We start from the raw sequence: 13498 nt of genomic DNA, 5'->3' as shown, positions 1-13498 counted from the left end.
GGTTGGAGCTATCCCAGTGGAGACCGATCACCTTATTGTTAGTGGCCTATAAGGCTCTGGCAAAGATGATTGGTAGAAGATTACGCTATGTGCTTCCAGACATCGTTCATGGCACACAAACAGGCTTTGTCCAGGATAGGAGCATCCTAGACAATGTATTTACATTCTTTGAGGCAACAAAGTGGGCTCAACACAGGGGGAAAAGACTGGCAGTACTACTATTGGACTTCGAGAAAGCCTACGACAGGGTGGGCTGGGATTTCCTAGAGGGTACCATGATGAAGTTAGGATTTCCCCACGCTTGCATTCGCAGGGTCTCCGGCCTGTACAGATCAGCTACCAGCAGAGTTCTCATAGGCGGAAGGCGAGGGGAGGAGGTCCGGCTGGAGAGATCGGTCCGACAGGGCTGCCCCCTGGCCCCATACCTGTTCCTACTCTTCGCAGAGGCGATGTCCCACTTCCTCAGGTCACGTGTGAGTGGACTACGCGGCCTCCGACTTCCAGTGAGAGAGGAGACTGAGTTGTTAGACTCAGAGTATGCAGATGACACAGGACTCTACATAGAGGACGATGAGGTGATGCTGGAAAGAATGAGGCTGGCTCTTGAGGTGTTCTGTGTTGTAGTGGGTGCGAAAATCAACTGGCGAAAGTCGGTTGATTTCCTCACAGACCCGGACTCTAGCACGGAGTGGGAAGCCCACTTGGGATTTAGATGGGTGTGCAGAGGGCAGACCGTCCGATATCTAGGGTTCCAGATGGCACTTAATATCACTCCTGCCCAGCAGTTTCTTCTTGTTCTAGAGTCTATTAGGAGGAAACTGACCTATGGGAGCACGGCTCGCCTCTCACTAGCCGGTCGAGCACTGGTGGTTAACCAGGTCCTTCTAGCGACGGCTTGGTACATCGCCTCGTGTTGGTGTTTCTCCTCATTGTGCATAGGGCAGCTTCGCCGCCTGGTGCGGAATTTCCTTTGGTCGGGGTCTGATGGCTCCAGAGACTCTAGGGCCAAGATGGCGTGGGCGACCATCATACAACATCGATCAGAGGGAGGGCTTGGGATCATAGACCCAGAATATCAGAGTATGGCCCTCTTGGGCAAGCTAGTTGTCCGCGGTCTCACACCAAGCGGGCAGACTTGGAAGGTCTTACTGCAGGAGGGCCTTCAGGACTGTAAACTGAGGCTCGGCGGGGAGTGGGGGCTGTCCCTGAGATGGATCTTCACTTCAGCCCAGATTACCCCGCCCAGATCACCTTTCCTACGGAGCCTACTCCGCGTGTGGCAGGGCCTCTGTAAGGCCCTAATCCAGAGCCCCTCGGGTTGCCCCCACATCCAGTGGGCTGGGTGGGAGGCCACCCAGCTCGTTCCATCAGGACATGGCGGGAGGTGTACAGGATGGTAGACAAGGAGGTGCTACAGCGAGTGTCAGGGTGCACGAGAGGAGTGGAGTTGAGGAGAAGAGAGATAGACGCAGCAATACCTCCGAAGTGGCTTGCCCCCCCAATACGAGAACCAATAGAGGCCGGGGAGGTATGGGCAGCCAGGTTCTCTCCAACAGGCATCCCTCTTCAGGTGGTAGGTAGAGTGGGTGGCGCCCCCTAGGGGACCTTCTTTGCCGTTCAGGAGGGGGGACGTCTGGCCCTTGACAGAGGGCAACAGGATGAGGGGATTGCCACCCTTTCATGGAGAAGGATTCGGGTGGTGGGTCTTCAGGGGAAGACTTGGTGACTGGACCCCTATGTTTTCTGGATGGAGCTCAAGGAGTGGCGCCTTTGGATTTGGGAGGGTAGACCACTTGATGAGCTGGAGTGGGATCCAGGAGAGTGGCTATGGCCAGCCTCTGTGGTTGCAAAAAAGCCACCCAGGCTCCTAGAATACACTGCCAGGATTGGCAGACATGTACTGATACATGAGGATATGGACTGGGCGCCGTCACACAGCAGGCACTGGGCGGAGCACAGCATCACGGAGCCCTTCTAACGGACCTTCTGGCGCCGCCTATGGGATAGCTAGAGGCCGAGGAGAGTGTCGTATTTTTTATGACTGGTGGCACATGGAGGATTGGCAGTGGGAAGCTGGCTTGCCCAGATGCAAGAGGAAGGTTGTAAGCGTTGCACACAGCAGCTTCTAGAAACCCCAAAGCACTGCCTTTGGTCTTGTGAGGAGGCGCAGCTGGTGTGGAGAGGAGCATGCCGTATCCTTCGACATATTGCCCCCAGCCTCGGGTATATTTCATGGGGAGCTTTCTGTTGGTAGGCAGTTAGCCAAGGCCGTCACCTTCTGTATGACGCCGGGATGTAGGACACGATTTTCATGATCGAGACAGGGTCATGCGCAGTGGTTGGTCTGGATGCTTTACCTATCCCACAGGTACTGGAGCCCACAGCAGACCGCTCAGAGATATGGTTGGTCTGGATCGAGATATCTGGAAGGCCCAATGCCAAGTGGCCTTCGGCGGTGAGAGACTCTCAGCACCTACAACCTTAGCAGAGCTATGGACCTCCATCATTCACTCCCTTCGCGGCCGATGGGGTCAGGTGCAGGGCGAGTCCAGGGCTCGTCAGGAGCTCCGTGGTCACTTCATGCGTACCTGGGGAGGCCAGGGCCTATTCTTCGTGATGCAGGCAGGCAGTCCCGTTTGGCGATATACCCCTCCCCCATGGCTTCTTGCCCCCATCCCCCCTAGACCACCTTGAGAGGCTTGTATATATGATGTAGTGGTGACTTTGCATCAGCTCCAGTTTATTCTGTTGAGCATGAGCACTCTGTTGTAATCAGTTTTTTTGAGTAATATAATCAACCACATTCTACTTGAAAAAAAAAAATGAATTGCTTGAGTACAAGCAAAGTTCCCATTACCCACCATGCACAATCATTTGCTTGAAAACAATAAAAATTTGTATATCTAAGTTTGGAACACATCATTTGGCTAGGAGCTCTTTTTTGCTTTTTCATCTTCCTCTCTCATTTGATCAAGCAACAAAGCAAGCATTGTTGATTTCATTGGGGGCATGGATAGAAGAATGGATGAAAATGTTACTAAGTATCAATTAATCTAAGTTTGTATAATAGCTTACACCCCTTTTGCAATGGTCTCCGATGATGTTACGAGGAGGCCTTAATACTGGTGGGGTAAACCTTAAATAAAAATAATAGTAATCTTAATATTTTTTGTTTAATTGTAGAAAATGAAAGATACTCAGCAAAAAAACAAGCAAAGGCAAACATCACTCTTTACTATACCATGCTTTATATCAATGAAAGTAGATAACTCTAAGGACTCGAATGTTGAAAGCAATGGTAGTACCTCAGAGGTAGATGCATGTATTGTAGAGAATATGGGTGAGGAAGAGGCAATTCATATTAAAAGAGCACGGCGTACATGGAATGAATCTTGGGCAGTTCTCTTTGAGTGGGCATGTTTTGATAAATCACTAGAAAGAGTGTTTTGTAACGTATGCAAAAATCATAAGTGTAAAAGTGAATATGGCACTACCGGGTCCGTTAATATTCAACTTAGTGCGATAAAGCAGCATGCAGACTCCAAGGCACATAAGTTTGCAGCTTATGTGCAATGACACAATCATAAGACATTTGAAAATCAGTTACAAAGACATCAAGATAATGCAGATGATAGTGTGCTATGTCTGTTTAGAGTAGATTATTTCATTGCAAATCATAATATGTCTTTTTTGAAAATTTCTCCACAGTTGGAACTATTGCATTGTTGTGGTGCTGAAAACGTTCTAGAATACATGTATAACAACGACAAGGCTATAGCCATGTTTATGTCTTTTATTATTGATTCTATGAAAAATGATAATATTGACAAGGTCAAGCAATCTTCTTTCTTTGGGCTATATGTAGATGAATCTACAGATATCTCAGCTACTTCTCATATGATTGTGTATGTCAGCAACATGTGGAGAAATGAGCAACATGTTTCTTTTCTTGGTTTGCTAGAAGTATATGACAAGTCAACAAAAGGATTGTATGCCTTGCTTTCAGAATTTTTTGCAAAACATGGATTTGATGTATCAAAGATGGTCAGTTTTAGATCAGATGGTGCATCAATAATAGTGGGAAAAGAAAATGCCCTTGGTAGTATGCTAAAGAAAGGTAGTCCAGTTTTTACTACAATTCATTGTGTTGCACATCGAGTGCATCTATGTGCAAGTGATGCAATGAGGGGAAGTGATTATGCATGCAAAGTAGATATGATTCTTAATGAAATTGATATCTTCATAAAATGAAGTCCTTCACATATAAAAATGTTAGAACAATTAGAGTAAGAGTTTGATTGTTCTACACTTCATGTAAATAACATTCATAAAATTAGATGGCTAAGCCGGCACAAAGTTCTTCAAACCATTTGTGAGGTTTTTGAGCCACTTTTGGAATTTTTGCGCGTTCAAAATCCATCTCTTTATGAGCAAGTATCATGCTTTGAGTTTGTTTACAGCGTGCATTTTCTTGCTGATTTGTTGGAACACGTATCACATTTGAGCTACACATTTCAAAGTGATTTTGTGGATGTCACAACCATTCCTAGTATTATTAATGGTGCTATTGGAGCCATTGGGTTAGAGTTTATTGTTGACCTAGTTGTGGATGTTAATGCTTGGAATCATGATACCAAAGGATATCCTACTATTCCTAATTATGGCTCTAAGATAGATCACTTGGCATCTTTGAGATCATCTATGAAAGGTGATTGTTTTCATGGTGTGAATCTACAAAGATGTGCAATAGGGATTGATTTGCAAATTACTCTTACTTTTCAAAAAGAGTATTGCTCTCAATTGTTGGGTGCTTTGAGAGAGAGGTTTGAAGACAACTCCATCTTAAAGAACTTAAACATATTATGTCCCTCTTCCTTTCCCATTGGACAACTTTTTAAGATGTATGGGATTGAAGAAGTGAATGCCTTGATTGACTTTTATGCATCTCCTAAAACAATTGATAGTCATGTATACAAAGGTGTGATTGACGGTAATAGCTTGAGGAGGGAATTTCATAATTTCAAAGTCCAAGAGGTTCCTTAGATTGGAAAAACCTAGCTTTAAAAGATACTTGGACTCAAATTAGCTTCAATCCAGTGTATGCGAGAAGTATCAAAACTTATTAAAGCTTAGTCAAATTGTACTATTGTAGTGTTCAAGCCCTGCCATTTGTGAAAGAGGCTTTTCATTCAAAACCTAATCACGACATGTAATAGAAATCAGCTAGATACATCACATATGGAAGCTTTAATGATGATTTCTATTGAGGGCAGTACTCTACAAGAAATGGACTTTAACAGAGCAATTGAAGCATGGAAATTTGCAAAACATCAAAGCATATCTATGGTGCTCCTCAACCTTAATTTGTAAGGTTTTTAATGCTCTATATTTTGTTATATTTACTTTCATGTTATTTTAAAGTATACTTATGTTTGAACTTTCAAATTATGTATTTTACAGGTGTGGACTTGCTCACCGATTGGCTTCTTCATCTCCTACTTAAGGAGTTGAATCTTGCCATTCTCTTTACATATGATTGAGATATTTAAAAAGTTGTTTTGAAGCTAACATAACCTCTCTTTTTTATGTGCAGGTGATGCTTTTTTGCTTGAAGATGGCTCCTAACATGGAAATTTGGGACAGTTGCATGTCTTACTTTGTAAAAGAAAATTTACCTAGTGTGACTCATCCAATGTCAAAGGACAATAGTTAAACTTACAGTATGCACTTGATATATCTTCAAGGTAGTAGCTTCTTTTTGTAGTATGAATAGAGCTACCTTGTATGATTCATTCACTTTCTCTCTATTATCTTGGATCCCTATTTATCATTGAGAAAGCCAACTATAATACAAAAACACCTCATTTTGTGACGATCAACTCTATCTTGCAAATTAAAATTTTTAGAATGCAAGATTATTTGGTACAAGGTTATTGATAGTTAGATTATTAACTTGAATGTAAAATACCTTAAAATTTTAAGGAATAAATTTGTGAATTATAAATTTTGAGAAAAAACTACATTTTTACATGTTTAAAGGTTTTTGTATTGCCTATAAAAAATGGTTTTCGTGAACACTGGTTGTGAGCTTTAGGCAATGACTCTTACTGCACAAAGATTTTTGTCAGATCCAAATGGTTTGCTACATATGTCATTCCAAAAGGAACCATTAATTTGCCTCAATGGCGGAGCAAACCCTGTAATTGCCTCATTAGGCTTGACTAGATAGCTGTGGGAAAAACTTCCCTAGCTTAAACACACACTACAAAGAAAGCCTTGGGGAGAGTAGTTAAGTATATCATAAATACAATGGTCAAGTGAATAACCAATGTGGTGGGCAATCCTTGACACTATCTCCCACAAGGGTCTTTAAGGGCCTCAAGAGTTGGGATGATCAACAACCCAAACTGCACCTTAGGCACGTAAAAGATCGTGATTGTTACTTTTTTCCAAAGTAAATTCTATTAGAAAGTAAAGCTAGCGCACTATGTAAACCTAGCTTGTCGAAAAATGAGCCCTCCCTTAGAATCTTCCACGGAATTTTTAAGACCCTCCAAAGTTCCGATCAATAACCCAAAGTGCACCATAGGTGCGCAAAAAATTATAACTACTACTTTTTGCAAACGTAAACCTAGCCTAAACAACAAGCCCAAACCACTATGCAAACCTAACTTGTTGAAAAATGGTTGACATGTGCATAGTAGTCATCATAATACGTGTTGAAAAATAACTTCAAAAAATAGCTTGATGAAAAATAAGTTAAGTTAGCTTTTGTAACACATACATAGTATATAGTCTAATTATGGTTTAAAATGTTATATTATATCCTCTTTTAAAAAAAATTAAAAAATAATACGGTGGTTTGATTGTAGAAGCCTAAACCCCTTCCAAAAAAGTAAAAATTTTAAATATGGTAGTTTCTTTCTAGAAGTCTAAATCCCTTAGCAAAAAAATTAGGAAAAAAAACTTAAAATTTTAGAGAACTCTAAGAGATTTGAACAAATGATGTCATAAGTATAATAACCATTAAACCATATACTATGCACATGTTATGAGGCCGGCTACCATTGGAACTATCTCCCATGAGATTTCTAAGACCACCCTCGAGAGTTGGAATCAATGGTCTAAAATACACCTTAAGTGCACAAAAAATCCCAAACACTACTTTTTACAAAAGTAAATGTAGTTAAAAAAGTAAACCTAGTTTAGTATGTAAACCTAGCTGGTCAAAAAATGGTTGGCATGTGCATAGTAGCCTTCACAATGCATAATATATAATCAAATGGTTTAAAATTTTGCATTATATTCACGAGATCATATGTTCAAGTCCCTTAAGAGTTTTCTCTTTGTTTTTTCCTTAAACTTTTATCTCTCTTTAAATTTTTAAATATTTCAACCCAAACTATTACAAGTTTAACTCTTTTTTCTTAAACTCCATTTTCGAGCTTTCAAATCCTCTTTTACCAAGTTTAACTTTTTTGTTTCAAAAATCTATTATAAGTTTGTAAATTTTTTTGTCTTTTTTGTTAACAAAATCTTAAATTCTAATCATTCATATAAGCATAAACTCCTTCTAAATAATAATAATTTTTTAAATATAATGATTCATTTGCATAGGCTAAATCCCTTCAAAAAAAATTAAAAAAAAACTTTAATGCAATAGTTTTTTTTTGTAGAAATCTAAAATCATTTCAAAAAAATTAGGGAGATATAAAAGAACTTAAGGAAATAAGAAATTGAGAGAGATTTGAACCAATGATCTCATGAGTATAATATAAAATTTTGAACAATTAGACCACATGCCATGCACATATTATGAGGGTTGCTTTTAACTTATTTTTAGGCAACCATTTCCAACAAGCCCTTTACTACCACGTCATCTCAATCATTTTCTAGAAAGATGGGTTTAGATAGTGGGCTAGGTTTTTGGACCAGATTTTCTTTTGCCAAAAGTAGTTGTCGTGATTTTCTTAAAGGACCCCATGGGAGAGAGACTTGAGGATCTTCCATGGGGATCTCAATTTGGTTTTGATAATGATAGTCCACTAATAAATTAATTATTGTTCATTTGGCAAGCAAATGTACTAGTGCATATAGATTAAGATGTTATTTCTTGCAAATTGATGTGGAAGAGATTGACATTGGGATTTTTTATCTTGCAAATATTGGCATAATTGTCTTTGGATCACAAATGCAATATTTTGCATACATTGATAGCAACTACATACCATATATTCTTTGTTATACTATCTTGTTGATTACCTCACAATATCTGCTCAATTATATCAATTGAAACTTCTAGGTGGTTATACTTTTATGGATCAAGCATATGGAGATGACTCTTTCTTTCTCCCTACAAATAACTACTTGTAAACTTGCATTTTAATTTTTAAACACTTATATTATTTGTATAAATATTGATAAACCACAAATTATTAAGGCTAAAAGAAACTCTAAATTTGCATGTTGTTTGCAAATATTTGGGATATCTTGTGGATTGAGATCTCACATCTAAGAAAGTATCCTTATGTTTATTGGATAAAGCTTGTTTAATCCCAAGAAAATACAAAGCACACAAATTGTGGGAAAAGGTGGAAATTGAGATGTTTATGTAAACGAATGATTTATAGAAAATTAAGAGATATAAGCAATGAATTTTTGGATATTCATAAGATTTGTTTTCCAAAATCACATGGTGGATTGAATATTATTAGCATTTGTTATCATGTCTTACCTTGCAAAGTAAATTTGTTGAGGAAACACAATCTTGGAATAAAGTCTTGGGTTCTTTGTGCACTAATCGTTGCATGAATGCTTTGGAAATTAGATCATCCATGCTAAGAATTGGATTTTGAGGTTACATACATGAATGCCCTTTGCAACAAATTTCATTAAGGGTCACTCTATTGCATCCTATAAATATGTAGGATTGACACTTAGGGTAGGATAATTTCATTCACAATTCTTTGTTCATATGGGAATTTAGATTTAGGGTTGGATAATTTTATATGGTGCAGCGAACTATTCTATTCATGACATGATAAGTAAGAGAATGCATGTCATCTTATAAATTGTGTATTGGATACTTAATTATGTTAACTCATTTTGAATTTCCTAAAACCCATTCCAATATGGCACAAAAAAATCTCAAAGATCTTAACTAATAAGCTTGATTAAAGAGGGGATTTTCTCATGGACATTATTCAATTAGATTCTATGCTTGGTAAGAGAAGGATGGCTCCTACTATGTAGGAAAGAAAAATTCAAAGGAACACATTGAATTTTCTTGAATGTTTATAAGTTTTAGGGAAGTAGCTTGAGTTATAACTTTAACATTTTTTATTCACCTACATTTCTAAGGTATATCAAGGTTATGAAGGCTCATTCACCATTCATGTGAAAGAAAAAATCAAAGGAACGTGTTGAATTTTCCCGAATGTTTATAATTTTTAGGATATATATAGAAAGATTTGCCACATTGTCTTATACTTAAGTTTTCAAGTATAGATATATAGAAAGCCTTTTTTGGGGGGGAAGGGGAAGGTGGGAGGAAAGAGGGAGAGGCTTGAATGGGTCTGGCGGGTAGAGAGAATGGGATGGATTTTGAATAGTGAATCCATAATAGTGTCCTAGAGAATTCACGATGGACAATGTTGGGGTTGACAAAATTTTGTACGTGTGTGTGTGTGTGTGTTAAGTGAGGTGTGCTTACAAAAGCATAAAAAGTGTCCAATGAGGTTTCAACATTGAATGCAACAAAGCCTACCAAATTTGATCAAATTTATAGAAAAGCTTAGCAAACAGACCAAAGAAAGTTGAAAAGAGGAGACATAGGAAAAAAACTAGAGGAAGCAAGAAGGATTGCCTCATTATAGAAATGGAGGGAGCTTAAAGCTATAGGTATTGATATAAGACACAGGTTGAAAGCAAAGGGGTATAGGTCACAATGTTAATGTACCTTTTCTAGAACAAGCCATCTCAAAGTTGAGCAAACGGCTAAAGGCGTAACAGAGTTCCTACCACCCATTGAAAAAGAGCACATCCTTCTGAAATATATGTGCACATTCTTGCACCAAATTCAAGTCCATTAAGGATGGTTTGATGGCATATTGAGAAGAGCAAGGGTTTCCATTGAAAGTGGTCATGCTTCAAAAGCAAGGTATAGGCTAGTTAATGATAGTCCCAATTTTTTTCCCTCTATCGCACAAAAGAAAAGAGTAAACATGTTAGGCAAGTTAGATGCAGTATCTATAGTTGCAAGTAGAGAGAAATCATCAGGTTGTGATAAGAGAATTTCATGAAGTAATGAAGAAGTGTAATAAACTTTTTTGTGGTGTACAATTCTCATTTTGCAAGTGGAAGTATATGTTTTCCAAGTATTAAATGTAAGCTCTCCGTGATGCTAATAATGTTGGCTCTCTTTGATTTTGTGCCTTTGAAGCACATAGATACTCCTAGATTGTTCTATCATTGAAATAAAAAGACCTACTATTAAGTTTATATACCAATTATACCAAGGGTATATAGGCCTAATTGTACTTTTACACATGTTATATCTACATACCAATTAGATTTGTGTTGCCGTAATAACATTCGAGAAGGAAAAAATGTAGGGCTGATTTTACCCCTTTATGACAATACCTATGTTCCAAATGATGTGGTCCCCTAGAGGCTAGGGTCTTTAAGGTATTCCTAAATCTTTCTCAAAAGGTGTTATCCATTGTGAGGAGCTTAGTTTCCTTTTAAATCAAATTTTAACCTTTTGAAGGAATGCTCTATTTTATTATCTTTTGAGTTCTCATACCTTTGACACATGCCCAAATAATTGGCCTATTGGTGCAATCCTCATGTGTGATTGCTTGAATATTTTGGAAAAGTTTACAATGAATTTTGATCACTTAAATATTGTTAAAGAGATTTTCAAGACATCAAGGGTTTATCATGTTCCCATGTCATTCTTGGCTTTGTTAAGTGCTTGATCTATCCAAGCTAACTTTACAAAAGTTTTTGAGCTTGTATCTTTGATGAATCATCAATTACCCAATGAAAAAAAAACTTAACAGCTTAGAATTTGCATACTAACATCTAGCTAAGTATATATTCACTAAGGAATCAAATTCTAAGATCCAATTAAGTATATATTCATTAAGGAAATAAAAAAACTCTTCTCTTAACATTATGTACATGGTGCAAACTCTTCTAGATGAAATAAACAAAATCATAAAAAGTACCCAATTGAAATTTCAAGTTATTGTAGTTGGAGATATACTAGGTGATGCATGTTCACTTAACAACATTTATAGTCCCCATGAACCTATTGCATTGTGTAGAATAAAGGACCTTGCAAATATAATTGATGAAGCTATCAAGGTTACACCTCAAAAAGAATAAGTTTATACTAGTAACGATCATTGTCTAAACATTAAGAACCATTGAAGTGAGTCAAGTATGACATCTTCATCTTGGATACAAAAGATATCAACCTCCATTTGTCCAAAAATTAGATTAGAGAGAGAGAGAGAGAGAGAGAGAGAGAGAGAGAGAGAGAGAGAGAGAGAGAGAGATTATGAGAAGGGGCTACCAAGCTTATTAGATACGTACAAATGATTATGCACATGAAACATTTTAATCCTTATGCATTGAGATAAAGATACCAACCACATGGAGCTTTTTAATCCTAACTCTCTAACAAAACAAGCACATCAAATCCATGTGGGTATATATCAATCAATAGAAGAATACCCTTTCTAAAAACAAGAAGTTGAATATTCATTTTCAAAAAGATAGCTTGCAATACTATATCAAATCCTCCATCTCACAAGTGGCCAATGTAAGTACTCACATAAGTCACAAGCGGCCGTTCTAACTATTTCAAATAAGTTACTTTTACAGTGAAAGCACTATTGAAAAGAAGAATATACCATCAATCACAAAATGTTGTATCAGTTTCAAGAAGATAGTTTGCAATGTTGTATCAAACCCTCCATCTCACAACTGGTTGTTCCAAGTACTTCATATAACTTGCTATTACAAAGAAAACAATATAGAAAAGAACAATCCAAAATCAAGCACAAAATGGGTAGTGTTAGTGAGACTATTTTCAATTTGTATCATGTACAACATTTACCTTGGAAGTTGCATCCGAATCAAGGCGCGCTTGTATAGATACCCTCTTATACTTTGGAGGAATTGAAAATGGTGTCACATCTTTGGGTATTGTGCTTGCGGTAGTCTCTTGGAGAGTTGTCTCTCAATGAATGGTTTGGCACGCTAGATAGAATTACCAAATCCATAATTGATCCTTTGCAATGGAGCTAAGGGATAGGGACTTTGTCCTTGCAAGCTAGACTTGATTTGTTTCAAGGAGGCAAGCAAATGACTACACAAGCGCTTGATATGCATTGCTTATTGAAGATATTTCTCTATCATAAAGAGAGCATCTTTATATTAGTATATGTTTTGATACTTCAAATATAGGAAATCAAGGTGTATTCTATTGTAACTATATTTTACTTGCTAAAGCCATTGCTTCACAAAACGTTTCTTTAGCACCTTGCAATGCTTGGCCTGAAAATTAAGATAGATGTGATACACATATATATCCAAAAAATAGCACATACCATATATACCAAAGGTTTGATTGACTTACCATGATCTTGTATATCACTATAAGTGTCGTGTAGTATATCTGCATCATTTTGTATATGTGTAAGACTACTTTCAACAATGTTGGTAGGTTGTTTCATATTCATATTTAGAGAAGATCCTATTTGATAAGAATTGATATTAGCATTGAATAAATGTATTCACAAAAGATGGCTCACAAAATAAGTCAATGTACCTTCAAAATTATTGTAGTATATATCCATGTTCTTTGACACAATGGTGTGAATATCAAAACTTGATAATATTAAGACCTTCATTTGATGTTTGCATATATTTCCTTGCATGGCCCAATCACAGTTGCAGCATGCCCACTCACAATGTGCATTGTATATCAAAGCTTTGCATTGCTCATGCTCTTGACCTTTGCAACACTATGATCATCTCCAATAAATTTAACAAATTGATCTGGAATACCTCTTGCACGCACAAGAGATGATAATACAATCTTTGGACATTGAAGTTTTGTCTAAAGCCTACCTCTTTCATGGCCTCTAGATACCAATAATATGGATGTAAAAATGTCAAGAGCTTGACATGGATTAGCTAATCTACTCTACAGCCATGAATTCTATTGTGCACCTTCTAATCAAGAAAATCAAAACTTGAGCAATCCTCCATGGTAAGATTCAATCGATCCATTTGTGGCATGTGGAAGTATTCATGTGGCTCTAACCCACATTCCTATAATGCAAAATAACTTATAGGATCAACATTCATGTGAATTCAAAAATAGATGAATTTATAAATTAGAAAGCCTTGCCTAGTTTGGAAACCCAATTTTTCTTGAAGTATGTGAGGAAATCTTTCTCGCTAGCCTAAGTTTCATTTATCT

At 37.6% G+C, this 13498-nt stretch overlaps 1 protein-coding gene across 1 annotated transcript in view; it reads left to right on the top strand.

Moving 5' to 3' along the window:
- Window positions 1-5575, top strand: part of LOC148040333 (uncharacterized) — a 101572-nt gene extending 95997 nt beyond the window's left edge. The window contains exon 9 of the mRNA XM_087666516.1: window positions 5461-5575. Within this exon, the coding sequence (XP_087522642.1) occupies window positions 5461-5540 (80 nt within the window). The 3' untranslated portion in view covers window positions 5541-5575. The remainder of the gene's footprint in view (window positions 1-5460) is intronic.
- The last annotated feature ends 7923 nt before the right edge of the window (window positions 5576-13498 follow it).

This window comes from Lygodium microphyllum, chromosome 2, assembly GCF_053477565.2.
Source record: "Lygodium microphyllum isolate KBCC chromosome 2, Lygodium_microphyllum_v1.1.10, whole genome shotgun sequence".
Lineage (NCBI taxonomy): Eukaryota > Viridiplantae > Streptophyta > Polypodiopsida > Schizaeales > Lygodiaceae > Lygodium > Lygodium microphyllum.
This window is presented reverse-complemented; position numbering and strand designations above follow the sequence as displayed.